Consider the following 20,362-nt stretch of genomic DNA (forward strand, 5'->3'; position numbering starts at 1 on the left):
GTTTCGGCGTCGCACATGTTTGCGCCCGCTTAGGAGCACGCTGCCGCGCTTTTCGCTGCTTTCGGCTTTCTTCCCGCACGCGAGAAGAGGCCTCGGCAGCACAATATGGAGTTTCGCCCACCCGGCGAGCCGCCGCCACGCGTCCGCCATCGACGCCATGCCAGCTTGAGCCGGTTGACACTCGGCCCCGCGACCCTCGATGAGCTCCGGGCAAGGGAGGACCTCGAGCGTCGCGCCACTCGCATGCTGGGCGAGTGGCTACGTGTACGGGCCCCCTCGTTGAAGATCCCTGCAGTTCCCCCGTGCCTACGACCGCACCGGCAGCCCCAGCGGCAACTTCGGCACCATCCGAGAACGGCCCTTGCGTGCAGGAAACCCACGCTGAGGTGCCGCTTCCCCTCTCGGAAGACGAAGAAATGGACTTGACCAGTTCTCGGAAACGCGCCCGCGAGAGCGAGGATGACGAACCTGCCGGGCCACGCAAGCAGCCGCCAAGCGTTCCCCCCTGCGCCGTCTCCGAGCTCCAACTTCCATCCGACCCTGCCACCCGTGTAACAGCCGTCGTCTCTAATGCACCACTCCCCGTCGTTGCACCCCAACTGTCACAGACGCCAGCTGCCGCAGACGAAAACGCCGCCGCAGTGCTCTCTGAGCGTTCAGCCCCTACTAAGCCCGGCCGAAAAAGGAAGCGACGCTTCCGCCAGTTTGCCGAGCTCATCACGGATGCGTCGCAAAACGCACATGCCTCCCCTGACAATGCCGCCGACACTGTGCTCTTCCGTCCCATCGGCCGCAAAAACAACTTTTTGAAGCTGTCTAGTGACCTTATCGCCGCCCAACTTTGCCGCATTGATGGCGTCAAACGCGTGCGAGTCAACTTTCGCCGTAACGTGGTTGCGGCAGACTCTGTGCCCGGTGCGGACCTGTCCCGCTTGCTGGATGTACGGGCCATCGCGGACATACCAGTGAAGGCGAAAGCTCTTGGCAAGCACTCTTGCGTCGGCGTCCTTTTCGGCGTTGACAGCTCCTTTGACAACGACACACTGAGGGACAACATAGAGGCTCCCGTTCCCGTTCTCTCCTGTTCCCGCAACGGCGCAAACGTGAGCGTCACCTTTGCCGGCAACGTCGTCCCCACGGACGTACTTCTCTTCAAGCAACGACGGCTCGTTCGACCTCGTCTGCCACGCCCACTCCAGTGCGACCGCTGCGGTGTGTACGGCCATGCCGGCACCACTTGCTCCTACGACGCCCGTTGCCTCCGCTGCGGAGGTGGTCACGCGACAACCGACTGCGCCGCGCAGCACCCCGCGTGCGTAAACTGCAAAGGCCGCCATGCAGCAACCGAGCCGCGCTGCCCACACTGGCAGCTCGAAAGGAAAGCAGCCATCCTGCTAGCCTCCTCCGAGCAGCCCATGACTCGGAAGAAGGCGTTCGAGCTGGCCAAAGCTCGCGTCGCGCAACCTGAGCATCGTCAGCATCAGCAGAACGTGCCCCGCCCTTCAGCGACGGTACAAGCTGGCGTGTCGTTCAGCGATGCTTTACGTGGCCGCAGCGTCAATCCCGCCGCGCCGGAAACCACGCCGCCTCCCGCAGTTGCCCCTGTTGGCGACCCGAGGGACGCCCTGATCGCGGCGCTCGCCGCAGCTCTGCGGGCGCTCATGGAGACCGCCCCGCACATGGACGACACGGTGCGACAGATGTGCACCGCGGCCCTGGCCGCACAGCAGTCCCTGCCTCGTCATGGCTAGCCGAGCAGCGAAACGTCGGCCGCGCATACTGCAGTGGAATGTCCGCTCGATGCGCCGTCGGCACCCGGAGCTTTGCCAGCTTCTTCTCCTGCACGAGTACGATGTGCTCGCGTTGCAGGAGACACACGTACGCGACGGGGAGTGCAACCTTCCGGGCTTCGTCGCCTACCACAGTGCCGTCACGTGCGAACTTCAGTCTTGTGCCGACGTTCCGTGCCGCGATCCACTCCACCCACCCGGCCGCTCTCGAGCGTCTGTTTATGTGCGTGCGCGCCTTGGTCAAGCCGCCGTCTCTGTGTCCGACATCATTCCCACCTCCGTGGAGTGCGTGGCTGTGACTGTGCGCGTTGGGGGGGTCGACACTTGTGTCGCCAGCGTGTACGTCCAGCCCGTGCAGCGATGGGATACCTCTTTCGTGGAGAGCCTCGCCGCGCGCATCGACGGTGACTGTGTTGTGTGCGGCGACTTTAACTCTCACCACACGGCATGGGGCAGCAGCCGCTGTGAGCCTAACGGCAGGAACCTGCTGAACTCTATCAACTCCTCTGGTCTGCTGATCATCAACTCCGGCAGTCCCACTTTCGTGCGTCGGAATGTGCGCGGGAGTGTGATAGACTTATCGCTGGTGAGCGAACGGTGCCATTACGAGTGGGTACGCAGCCCTGACGCGCAAGGATCGGATCATTATCCGATCTCGCTTGACCCTCTCGGCCTCTGCCGCGACCGGATCCGCACCTACCGCATCACGGACTGGTCTCTCTTCAGGACGCTGTGTGCCACGCCTCCTCCTGTCAACACTGACTTCCTTTCGCACATCTCAAGCTGCGTTGCCGCCGCGACCAAGTCATGTACGGTGCCCGCTGGAACGCCGGCGCCCGACATGAAACTTTTGAACTTACGCGCGGTACGTCGACGCGCCGAACGCCGCGCCATCAAAAGCGACAAGGTGGAGCACTGGACTCTTTACAACCGCCTTGACGCCGCGTGCCGTCGTCATGCCAGGCAGCGCCGCAATCAGAGCTGGCAAAGTCTCTGCCTCTCCTTGGAGGACACTCGCGATAAAGCCCGCCCCTGGCGCATCCTCGCCGCCCTGCTCAGTCCCAAGATCCCCCGCCGCCCTGCACTCTCCATCGCAGTGGCTCAGGGCTTGAGTGCCGAGCAGTTGGCCGAACTGTTCGCGGATACGTTCGCCCCGCCGTCTGTGTGCCCTGTCACAGCCGCCGTCGAACTTCCGCCGCACAACATGGTGGAACGCCTCGCTCCTATGCGCTACTTCCCAACGAGCGCAATTATGGAGCATGTAGAAGTGTTGTGTTCTGCTGAGTTCACGATCAGCGAGTTGCGCATCGTCTTGAACAAGCACAAACGCCGCTCCGCTCCCGGTTCCGACGACGTTACTCATCAAGTGCTCAGGAACATCGACGCAGCTCAACTTCCCTCACTTCTCGAGGTTTTCAACTCCGTCTGGCGCAGCGGCATCATCCCCGCCAACTGGAAAGAGGCGATCGTCGTTCCCATTCTGAAGCGCGGCAAACCAGCCTCGAACATCAGCTCCTATCGCCCAGTATCGCTGACCTCGGTACCCGGCAAAACGATGGAGTCGATGGCTTTGAACCGACTCGAATGGATCGCCTCCGCCCTCGACGCTCTTGCTCCGGAACAGAGTGGCTTCCGCCGACTCCGCTCGACAGCTGATTCCATCGCGGACGTTGTCGCCACTCTCGAGCACGCTGCAAGCCGCCACGAAGCCGCATACCTGGTGCTGCTCGATGTCGAACGCGCGTTTGACGGCCTCCCGCACGGCACCATCATCCAAGCGCTTCGCGAGCTGCGCATCACCGGCCGCCTACTGGACTATGTGTCGGCCTTTCTTAGCGACCGAACACTCAGAGTGCGTGTTGGCGACGCGCTTAGCGCCCCCCGCAGCGTGACCGCTGGTGTTCCTCAGGGCAGTGTTCTTAGCCCCTTTCTATTCAACTTGGCGCTTGCAAGGCTCCCCGATTTCATCCCGAAGCTGACAGCCTTCGAAGTCCGCGTGGCGATTTACGCCGACGACATCGCTCTTTTCGCTTCCGGGCCCACGGACTATGGCTACCAAGTGCGGCAATCACTGCAGTCTGCTATCAACGCCGTGGACGAATACCTCACCAGTGTGGGGCTTCAGCTCTCGGCGTCTAAAACCGAGGCGCTAATGATCCACCCCCGTGCTAGCCGTGCTCGCTCCGAAGTGCCCACGCTCTCGCTGCGCGGAAGCCCCCTCCCGTGGCAGAGAAAAGTTCGCTACCTGGGCCTTCACATCGACTGCCGCCTGAACTTTAATGCGGCAACCACACAGCTCTGCAGGGACGCCAGGAAAGTTGCAGGCGCCGCACGCTCCCTGCTCGCCCGTGGCCGCGGCTGCACACCGCATCTTGCGCTCCGAGTTTATAACTCAATCGCTACTTCGCGAGCGCTCTACGCACTCCCGCTCACCAACGCCAGTGCAGCCAACTGGAGGGCCGTTGACGTCGAACACCGCACTGCAGTTCGCCAAATGTACGCGCTTCCCCGCTTCTCGCAAGTGGGGGCAACACTCGCCGAAGCGGGAAACTGGCCGCCCTCACTTCGTGCGAGGAAACAGGCGCTTCACCACATCGAGCGCCTGCAACGGTCGCCACAGGGCCAGTCTCTCGTGTGCCGCCTCCACACCCTCGAGGGCTCGGGCATGGGTCAGCATGCCACCGACTTCAGCGCCCGCATCGCGTCTCTGCCGCAACTGCTCCCCTTGCCGCCATCGCCGCACGCCTCCCCGCTCCTTGACGTTAACACCAGCGTCCCGGGCGTCACGAGCAAGCGCCGAACAGCACTGTGTGCCATGCAACAGGAGACGGCTGCATTGCTTCACGAACACCTACGTGATCGCCTCCTGGTCTTCACTGACGGCTCTGTCTCCAGTGATGGTTCCGCTGCTGCCGCGTGCACGGCACCGGACATCCCTGCGTCGCGTCAGTGCCGCCTCCGTTTCCCTGCCTCATCAACAGTCGCCGAACTCGCGGCCATTGACCTCGCGGCTGACCTTCTTTACGAGTGCGGTGCTTCGTCTGCTGCGATCCTCACGGACTCGCGCGCGGCTCTGTACATGCTGCGGAAAGACTATGCCGGTCTCCCACTTGTGCAGCGCGTGGGGTCGAAACTGCGCCATGTCGTTAATCAGGGCTGCGACTTGGTTTTGCAGTGGGTCCCCGCGCACATTGGACTGCCCGGAAATGAAGCAGCTGACGCCCTCGCGAAGGAAGCTCTCGCAGCTCGCTTCCCCCTCGCCACCTCTGTCTCCCGCTTCGACGTGGCCAGGGCGACTATCACGCGCACCCTCCGCGCGCATCACCCTGACCCACGTGTTGCGGCGGGGACACCCCCTCGCCTCCTCCCCCGCGCCGGCCTCTCCCGCTGGGACCGCTCCTTTCTTCTCCGTCTCCGCGTCGGCTGCTACAACACCGCCGCCCGAGCGCACAGACTGCGCGGAACTGGCAGCCCCGCATGTGCGGAATGCGGCGAGGATGAGACTCTCGCACATCTCCTGCTGCGATGCCCATCGTTCGACGCTGAGCGCACCGCGCTCTGTACATCCTATCGTCGTGTGGGTCTACCCTGCAACACGGAGACAGAACTACTATTTCCCGCAGCCCACGCCTCCATCGCCAAGAGAGCGTTTGCTGCCCTTCTCGACTTTTTTGTCGAAACTCAACTGAGAGCGCGGCTATAAGCCCCACATTGCTTCTTCTTTTTCAACCCTCTTGCCTTTTTTTTTCTTTTTTTTCTCCGCTCTCTTTCATTCTCTCTTAATCTTTTCCTTCCCACTTCCCCTACCCTGTGCAGTGCTGTTGAGGTGTCCTCCTTTGAGAGACAGTTACGGCACTGCACTTCTCTCTTCCTTTCACCCTTATAATCACTACACACACACGCGGAGCAATGGGAGGGAGTGCTCTCCAGCGATCGCCGGGTCGACCAAGAAGGTCTGATTCGGCGAGCACAACTGGCAGCAGCATCCAGCGGAGCCCTGGACTAAGGGCAACCGACCGTTGTGCAAGAAGATGGACGAAGCCATCTGAAGACCGCAGAAGACCAGCGAATCTAGAGCTCAATAAAGATTTTTACTCACTCACTCACTCACTCAAAAAAGGAAGGAGCGAAGCGAATGATTGGCTCCTCTATGATTAACTAAAAAATATTCTAAAGGTTGTGGGATTAGGTTGTGGAACTATACAGTCCGGAATGGTACCCGCGGTTAGAACACAGTCCATAGGGCAAAAACCATCGCATGTGCTATGGTTGCCATCGCCATTATCCTCGGACATTTGCGTGTCTCGTGCACGTCGCTCGTGCACGAAGAAGAGGAAGCAGGCAAGCAATGGCATTGGCCGCACGTCGCCCGAGCGCCCAGGAGAAGACGTCCAGCGGGTCCAGCATGAGGAGCACCGGCGAGATTGGCGGCAGCGCGGACCGAAACAGCGCCACGCCCGTCCACGAGTCGCCGGACGAGGCCTACGAGTTGCCGCCGGAATCGGTGCCGCCGACGCCCATCGTGGCATCGCCTGACGAGCCCCGGGAGCTCCGGCTGGAGTACACAAGTGGCACCCGGCATTCAGCCAAGTCCTCGGTGGTGAGTCGGCGGCGGCACTGAACTCTCTCGAAATTTCACTTATAGGGACATTTTTTTAAAGACCAAACTTCATTGTTGTTCCTTCTTGATACACTTGCGTGTGGCTCAGTGAATGTGAACCACGTTGGCCCGCGAAGCGCAGCCACCGAAGAAACAGGCCAAGCACGCCTAGTAGTAACAAACTCGCATCTTTTTATTCGAATGCGACTACTGCGGTCACTTATATCTTGCCCGCTAGGCATGGCGCAGCAGCAACACAAAAAAGGCAGTGCTCCTTGGGGGCGCTGTATTTCAGCTACCTTAACATTGTACCACTTCTTTCACGGACTTTGTAGGCGTTATTTTGCCCCTTGTAGGTGTTTTCTTGCCCAATAGACATCGACATGAGACACTGAGTGTACGTGCCCGAATAGACGACTCGCTTCTGGCAGCTGCCTTGCCGAGTATACAATTAGCACGGTCCATGCATGGGCATATGTACCAACGCGTAGGTACCCGAATAGACAGGAAAACTTCTAAACAAATGTATGCCCTTTGGGTCGTGTCTTGTCACACAACGATAATCGTCATCTGTCTCGCTTGTGTTTCCTTTCTTGAAAACGCTGCGCTCGCTACTTCCCTGTCGAGAATGCCCTGTCGGGCTATGACGCGCATGCCGTTCGTGACTTGGAAGTACCGGGCTCGCAGCGTTAAACAAAGGAAATGCGGACAAGACGGATGACGATTATTGTTGTGAGGCAAGATACGACCCAAAGGGTGTAATTTTGCTTAAGAGTGTGCTGGCTTGCCGAGCATGGCAACTTGGCCCACTCGGTATGTGCCAGAATAGATAATTTGGTCGACCTGGGGATCTGTAAATCGGTACACTCTAAAAACAGTTGCACCCTTTGGTGTGTATATCTGCTACAGAACAACACTAAAAAAAAATTTAGACCCTTTGGGGTGTATATCTGCCACACAACAATAATCGTCATCTGCCTTGACTGCGTTTCCTTTCTCGAAAACGCCACGCCCGCTACTTTCCTTTCGGCAATGCTATGTCATGCCGATAATGCGCATGCCGTTCGTTACCGGGAAGTACTGGGCTCCCAAGCGTTAAAGAAAGGAAACGCGGCCAAGACAGACGACGTTTATTGTTGTGTGGCAAGATACGACTCAAAGGGTGTAAATTTTTGTTAGAGTGAAGCGCCCTTAATGACCATCGGTTATCTTCCCTCCTCATTACATGTCCTGCCCATGCCCATTTCTTTTTTTGATTTCAACTAAGATGTTAACTCGCGCTTGTTCACTCACCCAATCTGCTCTTTTCTTATCCCTTAACGTTACACCCATCATTCCTCTTTCCATAGCTCGTTGCGTCGTCCTCAATTTAAGTAGAACCCTTTTCGTAAGCCTCCACGTTTCTGCCCCGTACGTGAGTACTGGTAAGACACAGCTGTTATACAGTTTTCTCTTGATGAATAATGGCAACCTGCTGTTCATGATCTCAGAATGCCTACCAAACGCACCCCAGCCCATTCTTATTCTTCTGATTATTTCAGTCTCATGATCCGGATCCGCGGTCACTACCTGCCCTAAGTAGATGTATTCCTTTACCACTTTCAGTGCCTCGCTACCTATCGCAAACTGCTGTTCTCTTCCTAGACTGTTAAACATTACTTTAGTCGCGGGATCAAATCCCGGCCACGGCGGCCACATTTCGATGGGGGCAAAATGCGAAAACACCCGTGTACTTAGATTTAGGTGCACGTTAAAGAACCCCAGGTGGTCGAAATTTCCGGAGTCCTCCACTACGGCGTGCCTCATAATGAGAAAGTGGTTTTGGCACGTAAAACCCCATAATTGAATTTAAACATTACTTTAGTTTCCTGCAGATTAATTTTTAGATCCACCCTTCTGCTTAGCCTCTCCAGGTCAGTGAGCATGCATTCCAGTTCACGATGTCAACTGAAATGCAAATTGGAGATATGGCCGGTTCGCCCATATCGCCCATATCTGCAAGTTGTTTCGACTCTCACTAATGGTTGTGGGTTCAAGTGCGTTGATTAACTATACCTTCATTAACTGTGCCTCAGTTCACTTCGCCTTATAAAACACCAAAGATAGTGGGCTTGGCTCTCGACCTTCACGATGTCAATTGAAATCCAACTTGGAGATATCGCTGTTCGCCCATATCTCCAAGCGGTTTCGTCTCCCACCAAAGGTCGTGGGTTCGAGTGCGTTAATAAACTCTATCTTAATTAACTGTGCCCCAGTTCACTTCGCCTTATAGAACACCAAAGGTAGTGGGCTTGACAATCGACCTTCACGATGTCAATTCGAATCCAACTTGGAGATATGGCCGGTTCGTGCATATCTCCAAGTGGTTTCGACTCCTACCAAAGGTCGAGGGTTCGACTCCCATCCATTTCGCTGCCATTGAAATTTGGTGCCATAACGCTGGATGGTCATATTTCTCGATAACGGTGGAAGTCGCATGTTTCGAGCAATGAGGCACTTAAGGCTTTCGCCTTAATAAAGAGACAGAGAGATAAAAAATAATATGAGCGTCTCATTCATCCCGTGGAGATAATGGCGGCGTTAATGCGATTAGCAATCTATTTACTGATGGGTGTGTAATTGGTGATATGTTTTATATGTTGTTATATTTACTATAGTTATTATGAATAGTGGCATATATATACTCAATGGAACATGTCGAACGACCGAAGTTATCATCGAAGATGTTCAATGAAGAAAGGTACATACCTAGGGACACATATATAGTGACACTTATCCAGCGATGTCAGTGTGTGTCAAAGTAATCCGTTGAAAAGTGGCACATATGTCTATTGGTACATGCACCCGCCGTGGTTGCTCAGTGGCTATGGTGTTGGGCTGCTGAGCACGAGGTCGCGGGATGGAATCCCGGCAACGGCGGCCGCATTTCGATGGGGGCGAAATGCGAAAACACCCGTGTGCTTAGATTTAGGTGCACGTTAAAGAACCCCAGGTGGTCGAAATTTCCGGAGTCCTCCACTACGGCGTGCCTCATAATGAGAAAGTGGTTTTGGCACGTAAAACCCCATAATTCATTCATTCATTGGTACATGCCCACAGACACATGTCCAGTGACCACAGATGGAATGAAATAAACACGGTTAGATCCGTAGATACTAAAGAGTGCGTGAAGTAACATAAGAACACTATTAATTGGGTGCGCGTAAAACTTAATAAGATGTATAGAACAAATGTAGTGCAGGCCCATGCTCCAACCTCCAGTCATGATGATGATGAAATAGATCAGTTTGATGAAGATGTTGAATTAGCGATGAGAAAAGTGCAAACTCAGTGCACTGTAGTAATGGGTGACTTCAATTCAAAAGAAGGAAAAAGCAGGCGGGTGAACAGACAATCGTTAACTACGGTGTCGATTCTAGAAACGCTCGAGGAGAGATGCTGGTAGGATTCGCAGAAAGGAATAAGCTGCGAATAATGAACACCCTCTTCAGGAAGCGTAGCAACAAAAAGTGGACTTGGAAAGGGCCTAATGGTGAAACAAGAAATTAAATTGATTTCATACTTTCTGCCGATCCCAGCATAGTGCAGGATGTTGAAGTGTTACGTACGGTAAAGGTGCAGTGATCATAGGTTAGTGAGGTCTAGGATTCACCGCAATTTGAAGAGAGAAATAATAAATTGGCCTAGAAGAAACATGCCAATCTAGATGGAGTAAAGGTAAAAGCAGTACAATTCAGGCTGGTACTTGCAAACAAATATGTAGCATTAGAACAGAGATATGAAGATAACATAAAGGTAATGAATTAAACCGCAACTAGGCGGGATTCAGAAGCAGCAGTTGAGGTAGGAAGTAACGCACCAAGGCAACCAATAGGTAAGCTCTCCCAAGTAGCGAAGAACCTAATAAAGAAACGACAAAGAACGAAAGTGTCCTACTCAAGAGATCAGCTAGAACTCGCGGAACTGTCAAGCTGATCAACAAGGAAAAAATAAGGGATATTAGAAATTATAAGGTAAGAAAAACTGAGGAAGCCGTAAAAAATGGACGCAGCATGAAATTAGTGAGAAGGAAACTTGGGCTAGGACAAGCCAAGATGTATGCATTGAAAGATAGACAGGGTAATGTTATCGGTGATTTCGAAGATATAGTAAAAGCAGCGGAAGCCAAGATACTTCCGTTGGAAGTAGTAATGAACAGGTTACAGAGGCTCCTTCTATAACAAGCGATGAAGTTACAAGGGCCTTGCAAGACATGAAACGGGGAAAAGCGGCAAGAAAAGATGGAATAACAGTCGATTTAATCAAAGATGGTGGAGGCATGAGACAATGCTTGAGAAGCTGGCGGCCCTTTACACGAACTGTCTATCGGCTTCAAAGGTCCTAGGGAACTGGAAGAATGCCAACATTATACTAATCCACAAAAAGGGAGACGTTAAAGAATTGAAAAATTTAAGGCCCATCAGCTTACTTCCAGTTTTGTATAAAATATTCAGCAAGACATTTTCCAACAGAATAAGGGCAAAACTGGAATTCAAAACTGTAATTGGAGATCGCAGGGAGAGAGGACTTTGTCTTGCAGTGGACATAAAATAGGCTGATGATGATGATGATGAATTATCGCATTAATAAGCGCATGATCCGCATTACTGTTAAATTTTCGACTATCACGAAGATGCTGGTGGTGCGGTGCGTTGCGACGCCTCTGGGATATTGAAAGCATGGGAAATGAGGCGATATTTGGAGACCTGGGGTGTGTGTCCCATGGAGCTTTGGCTCACATTTGGTTTATTTATTTATTTATTTATTTATTTATTTATTTATTTATTTATTTATTTTCAGATACTGGGGTCAATCCCAGTGGGATTCTTACAGGTTGGGCATATATTATAAACTCACAAATAGCGATGAAAACAGGTTTGCATAATTTCAACAATGATATTTGTAATCGACACGAAGCAGATATACACATATGGCAGCAAATAAAACATGAATGATACAGTGCATTTGGCAAAAGGGGGTGAAATTGCATAGGCAAATACAATGCTTATACAGATTTTATTTTATACGACGACGTGAGTGGTGTGTTATTTCCGGCTAGCGTAATCTAAATATTGCGCAACAGTTATTCTACAAGGGTTACAAATTTCGGCACATAATGTCACGTGGTGCAGAGTTAGCGGGAATAGCAGGCAAGCTACTGACGTTGACAGCGCCAATGAGGAGATTCTCCGGGACTTTTGATAGGGATAAGCAAACGTGCGACTGTGAAAATGACTGCTCCATAGTGGTTCGCATGGAGTAAATTATATTTTTTTCCGAGTTAGAACAAATTGCCATTATCTCTCTCTCTCTCTTTAACAATAACAATAATAAATAACAATAAAAACGCACGAGTTTAATAAGAAAACTAAGTACGAAAACCTGGGCTCGTGTTATGATCGAGGGCATTGTATGTACCTTTTATTTCTCGCCGTGCATACCGAGTGCGTGTCATGATCGAGTAAATACGATAGGTGGGTATGAACAAGGACTTTTTGAGCGCCAATAGTGAAACGTTCATGAAAAGCTGGGTAAATCTCTCGCACGGTTCGCATGTACTTCGCTCAGTAGGAACCTCAAAGATGCCTTTCCTAAGGATAGGTCAACGAAGAAATCAGATTGATGACACTAGTTTTCGGCCTGCCACGACGTATTCGCAATTTTTGCTTAGTTTCTTTCAAGTAGGAACAAAGGGTATGGGGGCCTCGCAGGGGAAACCACATACTGATGTAGTCACGGCAAAAAAAAAAAAAAAAAAAATTGTCAACCTTGCGCGAGTGTCATTCGTGTCGTGTCCGTCCCACTGACGCAGGCGCGCGCTCGACAGCGGTCGGGCTCGGTGCCGCGCCTGATCCTCGCCAAACCCACGCCGTCGCGCGCCTCCTTCTGCGGCGCCGTGTTGCTCTCGATAATCGTGCTGTCCGCCATCGCCGTGTTCGCCATCCGGCAGCTGCGGCGCATGCTGGACGAGGAAGGCGCGGAACCGTGCGGCACCGACGACTGCCTCCTGCACGCTGAGTTCCTCAAGAGTCACCTGAACACCGCGTCGGACCCGTGCACCAACCTGTACGCCTACGTGTGCGGGTCGCACGGTGGCCAGCGGGCCTCCACCGACGACGACGGCGAGGGACCGAACAACGCCACCTTGGAGGACGAGGTGATGCGGCTGTACGCCAAGGACCTTGCGCTCGACGCCCGCTTACCGATGGACTCGGCGACGGGAGGGACACGTCTTCCGTCGTCCGCGGGCGACGTGGCCGTCGCGTCGCTCCGCGAGTCCGGGGCGTTCAGGACATGCCTCGAGAGGTCGTTCAAAGAACCGCAAGCGTTCGCCGAGTTCATGAGGCAGCGCGGAATAGCGTGGCCCCGCCGGGTCGACGGCGTCGCGGTCGCGAAGTCCACCGTCCTGGAAGTCCTCTTCGACCTGACCGTGAATTGGAAGGTGTCCCTATGGTTCGACCTCAGGGTCTCCAAAATCGTCGGGAACGTCTCGGGGCTGGTCATCCGGGAACCCGGGCCGCTGGTTCTCTTGAGGAGGAGACAGTTGCGAGCAATCGAGTCCCTGGTGGATTACGCGAGCCTGGTGAGGAGTGTCGCCGAGTTTCTCCTCAATGCCAACAGCAGCGACGCCGGAACGCTCACTGACGACGAGGTTCGCGTCCTGTACTGGGACGACACGGGCATGCGGTCGATGCTGGACTCGTTGAGAGACGAAGACGGACAAGACGAGACATTCACGCTCAAGAAGGTCGTTGCGCTTACGACAGTCAACGATACGTCGCTGCTGACGCTTCTCAAGAAGTACTTGCCCGTGAACGACACTCTCCTAGAGTCTACCGCTGCCCTCGTCTTCAATGAACGCTTACTGCGCGCCATATTTGCGTTTCTTTCTCGTCTTCCGGCCCGGCGGGCACTCGACTTGATCGGCTGGACGTTCGCGTACACCTACATCTGGATGGTGCACCCTGACTTCGACCATCTCGCGCCTCCACTGGACGAACGCTACCGGGACAGCGGCGTCGACAACAGGACGCTCTGTTTCCACGCGGTGCAAGAGTCCTTCGGTCTGCTGCGCATCGCGCGTAACCTCCACGAGCGGGGCGTCGTTCCAAATTTCGTCGACAAGGCAGCCGACGTCGTCCGCGGCATCATACTGGTCCTTGTCGAGTGGATCGTTCAGTCCGACGTCATCTCCAACGTTAGCAAGAGGACGGCGGCGGAAAAGGTCTTGCGGAGCGTCTCCGTACCTGCCAGTCTCCCGGCGGAGTTGCAGGACCCCGGCCCTGTGGACTGGATCTACGCCAGCTTTCCGGACAACTACCCGTCCTTCTTCGACGCGTGGCTCACCACGCGGGACGCGGGCAGCTCGGCCGACTTGCGCAGCGTCTACGAGCACCCCGTCGTCACAAGCAGGTATCGATGGCGCAGCAAGAACATCATTTACCTGTCGTCGACCAACACGCTGATGTCCAGGATCGCGGCGTTCTACCCGCCTTCGTACTATCAGCACGGCTCCGTCAGCATGTCCTACGCGGGCGTCGGCTTCCAGGTGAACCACGCCGTTTCTGAAAACATTCCGAGGTGGTACAGTGTGGGGTTCCTTGCCGGGTCGCGGCAGCTGATGAAGCAAGACATGCGAGCAACCTAGTCCATGTTCCATAAAAAAAAAAAAAAATTGGAAGGCGATTCAACCTCCAGTTGAAGTCAATGGAAGACAAAGTCTTCCTGAGCGAGTTGGGTAGGGGGGGGGGGGGGGGGGGGAGTGAGATAGGGGCAGAGTCACTGCACAACGCACTTTATTGCGTCACTACTCGCGTGAAGGGTGTAGGAGGAGCGCCGGACTCGACATCACTGTCTTCGGGATCGGCCCACGTTTTTGACGTATGATGACGTGTTAATTAATTTTAAATAATTTCCTGGATTTAACGCGTCAAAACTACGATCCGATTATGAGGCACGCCTTATGTAACAAAAAATGGTCCCTGGCGCAATGGTTACAATTTCAGGCTTCTGCGCTAGATGTCCTCTGTTCGAATCCAGCCGTCGTACAACTTTATTGATTTACTTACTAAAGAACAATTCCGCGATAAGAGCGAAACGATGAATGCGATCGCAACATGTTAGAATATTACACGAGGTGAGGCTCATAGGCTTCAGTGGCAGTATGAACTGCAGTAAACATAAACTGGCCATGCAAACGCGCGTGGCGGGACCTGCGTAGACTGACATGGTGGTGGTAAGTGCTTTATTGATATTCTGCTCAGTTATGATCTGGCAGGCCCGAGTCCTAGGATGGCCCCTCACGAGGAGCGACCCTTTCGGCCCAGGCAACGAGCGCTTTTTGTAGTTTTTGATCCGGCGTTCTGAGCAGCTCCTCGCACGTCCGTTGTGAGGGAGCTGGCAGGAGCGACCTGGGAGGCCCTCGCACCCCCAAAGAATGTGATTTTGGGTAGCCAATGTTTGATTTGTGCAGTTTTGACATGTTGGGTTCCATTGCCCGTTGGTAATTATGGCCAGCCAATGTGGGCCGGGGAACGACTTAGTTTGGATTCGACGCAGGATCGAGGCTCGCGCTCGCGTGAGGCTTGCGTTTGGAGGCGGGTAGATTCGCCTTTTTTGCTTGTAGTAGTTTGTTATCTCGTGGCATGTCGTCGGTGCCTCGTGCATGGGATCCGAGTCTGAGGGGCACACCTCCCGGTGGATTAGACCCACGTGGACCCAAAGAACTCGATGGTCGCGAACGCCATCGGTCTGAGCTGCGGGGTCTTGTCGACGTTTTTTTCTCCTCGCGTCCAGCCTGGCGTTCCTGTACTGTGGCATGCTCACGGCCGGTACGATGTTTGCGTCCGCTGCACGCTTTTGAACTGCAGTGTTTCGTCGACGTTGTCCCCTAGGCTCGGCTTCCTATTGCCGCAGCAGCGCCATCTGGGCGCCTGCGGCATTGAGCTGCGTGCAGCATGGGACAAGCCCACACTATATCTTATCAAGTGGGCCAGCCAAAAAGCAAAAGAAATAACCATAATAGAAAACCCGAGTGCGGAACAGTGGGAGAGGATGCTTTCCAGCGACATCCTGAAAGTCCAGCAAGGGCTAGTAAGGCGTGCTCGCACGGCAGCTACCCTCAGTGGGGCCCTGGACTAGGGGCACCAACCCTGCAAATCAAGATGGAAGAAGGCATCTGAAGAACCGCTATAATCCATATGTAAATAGAGCAAAATAAACGTTTTTACCACCACCACCACATGCGCCGCACACGCAGCAGCACATTGTTTCTGCATCTGAACTATAACCGAGTGGTCTTGGCGCGTATGCGCACGCCCTCAAAGCGTGCTTCAAGTGCGGTTAGCGTTTCGCAGGAGCTTCTCGGCCGGCGTTCCGACAATTAACAAACACGCAGAGGCACGTTTGCGCGACGTGAGGGACGAGATGCTTCGCTGCAGAAACCTCGCCACCGACTGCAGGTATACTACCACGCATGGCCACTACGTGCGGGGTAACGATGTCACAAGCTGGCAGGGTTCGCATATATATAGCTGCGTTACAATGCGTTCCAGCGCGTGTAACCGTCTAACCTGAGGTCTTAGAATACAACCGCTTCTGTGAACCCGTCTGTGCGATTGAAACGCAGACGCGCCTATAGACATATTTCGCCACCTGGCTTTCAAATTCTGACGCGGAGGGAAAGCGCATACAGGTAATGTGAGTAAGGTTCTTCAGAAAACGCATTAAATAAATCAGTATTTTTGCGTGTAATTATCGATTACGGCGAAAGATCGTATAATTGATGTTGCGAGGAAACGCGCCGAGCTCCTCAACGCGCTCCCTTGAACGTGGGAAATGTTGAAAGATGTATTCCGCCTGCTGGTGCGTGTACCGGTAGCCTAATGGATAGAGCATCGGACTGCTATGCTAGAGGTGCTCTGTTCGAATCCATCCGTCGTACAATTTTATTTGTTCATTTATGAACTACACATACATACATACATACATACATACATACATACATACAGAGTACAACACGGCGACCAGTGCTCCTTGACGCACATACCCAGTAGCGCATAGCGGCCCACATATTTAGCTGCACTAGCTCCGGGATCGGCCCTCGATAAGCGGCTAGAGACATACCGGATACGGAACAGAAAGACTTTGCCTTTAAGACATGGCTCGAATCTCGGCAACTATGTTAGACGGGGACAGCCGGGCCGACGCTCAGGAGCGCATCTCTCCCGCTGCGTCTGTCTTAATTATTTCATACGGCTGGTAAATCATCGATGCCAAGCAGCAACATTGTCCTTGTTCACTAGCTCTCACGAGAAACCACTTCGGAAAGACGAGCGCTGCCGAAGAGCTGCGATGTCCGCGACTCAAGATGTCCCTCGAGACCTGACGAGCGCTACTTGAGTTTCCGCCTTGGCCCTTCGTTTAACACATAGATGATCTTGGAAGTGCAGGAGCGTACGGGCTCGTCCCGATGGGTAGCTTGGTCCACAGTACTACTACGGCTGCCCGAATGTGCCCGTTCTGAAACCAACAATGGTAACGCTCTAAAACCTTTGTGTGCCATTCTGTCTGTAGGAACTTTGCAGACGTAGGTGTGTATAGAGTGTCTCTCTGCCAACGTTAGCCAAGCTTTCCAGCGAAAAAGAAAGGATTAAAAAAAGGAAACCCGGTGCTAAGTAAAGTTTTAAAAGCTACGGTGTTCGGTCATCAGTTTTATAACTGTGTCTTGCATTGTGTTTTTAAAATTTTTCCCTCCTTGAACTGCTTGGCTAGCGTTAGTTGGGACACTCGGTGAAGGCTCTGCTGGAGCACGACAGGAGCTGGAGATATCCTGCGCGAAGCCTTCGTCCTTTCAATGGAATTAGAAACGGCTGCTGCCGCCGCTGATGACGATGTACGAGCAACTTGTACGAATCCTCACGCAGGTGGCCGAAAACGTGCTCGGAGCCATCGTGGACCGAGGACGCGGCGTGGACGACACCCACGCCAAGCGCTTCTGGTGGTCGGCGAGCGAGAGCTGCCAGTGGGACCTCGCCAAGTCGGACGAAGAGAAAGCCGCAGCACGCCGCCTGTTCGCGCTGAGGATCGCCACGGAGGCCCTGCAGAGGCACGTGAACGACTCGCGAGACGCCTTCGTCCAGCTCAAGTCGATGGAGCAGATGTCCGGCCGGCAGACGTTCTACGCGAGCTTCTGCAGCCACTTCTGCCGCCGTCCAGACGGCGAGGCCGCCTGCAACGTTGCCATGCGCGAAGAGGAATTCCAGGACGCCTTTCGCTGCCGCTGGTGGTGGTCCCGCTTTGGGAAGCACAATGCCAGCTGCATCGTCGTCTGAGAACCTATTGTGCAGAGTGATCGCGGTGCGACCGTAGCAGTGTCGATCACCTTGGCGCAAACGCCCTTCTTTTTGCACGTCACTGTCATATGTAAACAAACGTTGGTTTTTTTTTTTTCGATACGCTCAGGCTCCGTCGGCTGCGGGACTGCGTGAACGACGAAGCTTTGAATTGCCGCAACAGGAAGGGGGTGGAGGGGGGGGGGGGGAGGGGTCACTGTTAATATTTTTTAACCGTTGATGAAGTTATGGCGGAAGGTCTACAGAGCTAGCCGCTGATGCATTTGTCACGCTGTAATTTGAAGTGATATAACGAAGTAACGGTCGAGGTAACGCAAAAGAGCGTAGCTCGCCACAATGGTTGTTCAGAGAAGACAGGTTGCCTTTTTCATACGGAATGTGTCAGCATGCGCATGCCCAAACTATAGCATACAATCGAATAACTGATGTTTACGGAGATGGGTTTACTCACCCGCGTCGCCGATATAAAATTGACTTGACGTGATACGGCTTGCATTGCCTCGCGAGTCAAGAATCCCCCTTCAGGCAAGCACCAGAAATAAGTTATCTTTGGAATTACAACCAACCAGGGTGAACAAACGTGCAACAAAGTCGAATCAAACAATGTAATCGAGCCATGTTATGAAACGTAGAGAAACGTTTGTTGCGGTGCTTCGTCCTCGTCACCTGTGTACACTTCTGGTAATCATGAAGATGCCGATGGTGAAACGCAGATATTTCTGCCGACGTGGGCATAGTCCGGGAAGAGTTGTCATTTAAAAGCAATATGAGAAAAAAAAGAGAGAGAGAGGGAGGATGTAAGAAAAAAAGCCGTGAATAAACTGCACCACGTATCTAGATGTAAAATTCAGTCATATGCATTGTACGTAAAATGAAGACTATGGAGAAGTAAAATGCAATCATTCGAATGTGACGAAATCAATCAAGCCTTTCAAGCAAATCGCTGTCCCGAGTCAAAGGACCATGCCTGGGAGGACAATGCTTCGAACCTAAAGCTCTTCTCAACGTTACTCGTGCATCGCAACTTTTGTTCGCTTAATTAAGAAAAAAAAAGAAAGCTACGTCAAGAGAAGGTTCTCGCAAAGCGACTGGTGAAATGCTTATATATAAATTTGCCCATTTCGTTACTCCCTCCTCGGCGTAACGGAAACAGGCGCGAGTATACGTGATCCCGCTCACCCATGCTACGCAATGTGACAAATATTGCCATTGACTCGTATTTCCTCGTTTCTTCTTGCTTATCTCAAGTGTACCGGCCGTTTCTTTGCCGATCGCCCGTTGTGGGGACGTGTCATTGTATGGAAATCATAACAATCAGACACGCGGCGGTCATCTCAAACAGCTATACTTGGTAGCATCGTATGTACCGCGCTGCTTCTAGGGCACACCTCCGTTGTGGGCAAGTGGCATATGGAAATAGTCGTCGTCGTCGTCGTCGTCGTCGTCGTCGTCATCATCATCATCATAATCATCATCATCATAAACATCATAATCATAATCATCATCATAAACGGGCGAACACGGTCCTTGGCCGATCCCCTGTCGCGGGCATGTGCCGTAATACTGAAATCATCGTCATCATTATCAATACATGGACATGTTTCACGGCCGATCCCTCCTTGTGGGCACGCACCATAGTGGGAAATTATAATCATCATCAAGACGCGGCTACCATCTCGGAGAGCTACTTGGACGATATGTACCGCCCGCTTCTTCGCCAATACCCCGTTTTGGTTGTGTGTATATGTGCCCATGGAATGGTAAATCATCATCATAATGAACGTGTGGCGACCATCTGAGAGAGTCGGTTGGTGTTAGCACGAGAGAAGCATCCATGCGTTCGTGGCCTAAATGCAAGCCTCCAATAAAGGCTGTGATTCTTGTTTTTATTGAGATAAAAATAAACAGAGTAGTTGTCGTCGCCGTTTTCTGGCTAAGCCGGCCCCTTTTCGCTTGAATGATAATATAGGATAAATTATTTGGTAAATACCCATGCTTACATTAAGTAACTATTTCCTTTTTCTTCAGACTAGGTTTTTAACAGCCTATTTATTTAGCTCAAGTTGTAAGCCGTCGGTTAGCTTTGTTATTGACGTGTACTTTCTCCATGCCAGTATACCGTTCTACATCAAGCAGTCATCAAGTATCTGATGTGTTGAATCGCGTTAAGAAAATGTCTGTTTATCCGGGAGCAAGGAATTCCTCTTTTAATCTTCATACCTCGATGCTTCCTGTGAAGACGTGACAGAAGACTAAGGGATCCTTTCATCCATGGGACATAGATTGTACATTGATTAAAAAGCCAGATACCATTGATTATTGCTTCGTTGAATGTTGTGGTGCAGTATTCTTTTGGGAAGTTCTACAGAGAACATTGAATATAAAATTAGAAGTTAATCTTATCGCTATCAGATATCTTGATGTAACGAAAGACAGAACCAAGGCATACAATCTCATTTTTCTAATTAGATTGCATAGCCTCTGCGGAACAGGAATGACTGATAGACATGCCGAACCTCCCCGAGCAACGAAGAACATCTTTCTAGGAAGAAATACTTCAAACACGCGGAATATACGAG

General features: G+C 52.8%; 1 protein-coding gene across 1 annotated transcript; it reads left to right on the forward strand.

Moving 5' to 3' along the window:
- The first annotated feature begins 11,246 nt into the window (after window positions 1–11,246).
- Window positions 11,247–20,084, forward strand: LOC126529440 (uncharacterized). Its single transcript, XM_050177038.3, has 2 exons — window positions 11,247–13,978; window positions 17,355–20,084. The coding sequence occupies exons 1-2, from the start codon at window positions 12,389–12,391 to the stop codon at window positions 17,760–17,762; spliced, it is 1,998 nt and encodes a 665-aa protein (XP_050032995.3). The 5' UTR covers window positions 11,247–12,388; the 3' UTR covers window positions 17,763–20,084.
- The last annotated feature ends 278 nt before the right edge of the window (window positions 20,085–20,362 follow it).

Source organism: Dermacentor andersoni, chromosome 8 (assembly GCF_023375885.2).
Source record: "Dermacentor andersoni chromosome 8, qqDerAnde1_hic_scaffold, whole genome shotgun sequence".
In the NCBI taxonomy this organism is placed as follows: domain Eukaryota; kingdom Metazoa; phylum Arthropoda; class Arachnida; order Ixodida; family Ixodidae; genus Dermacentor; species Dermacentor andersoni.

Excerpts from the sequence above, each read along its gene's own strand:
- LOC126529440 (XM_050177038.3), top strand. The coding sequence starts at position 12,389 with ATGCTGGACGAGGAAGGCGCGGAACCGTGCGGCACCGACGACTGCCTC. Across the intron at positions 13,979-17,354 it reads ACGCGGGCGTCGGCTTCCAG|GTGGCCGAAAACGTGCTCGG; the intron begins GTGAACCACGCC and ends ATCCTCACGCAG.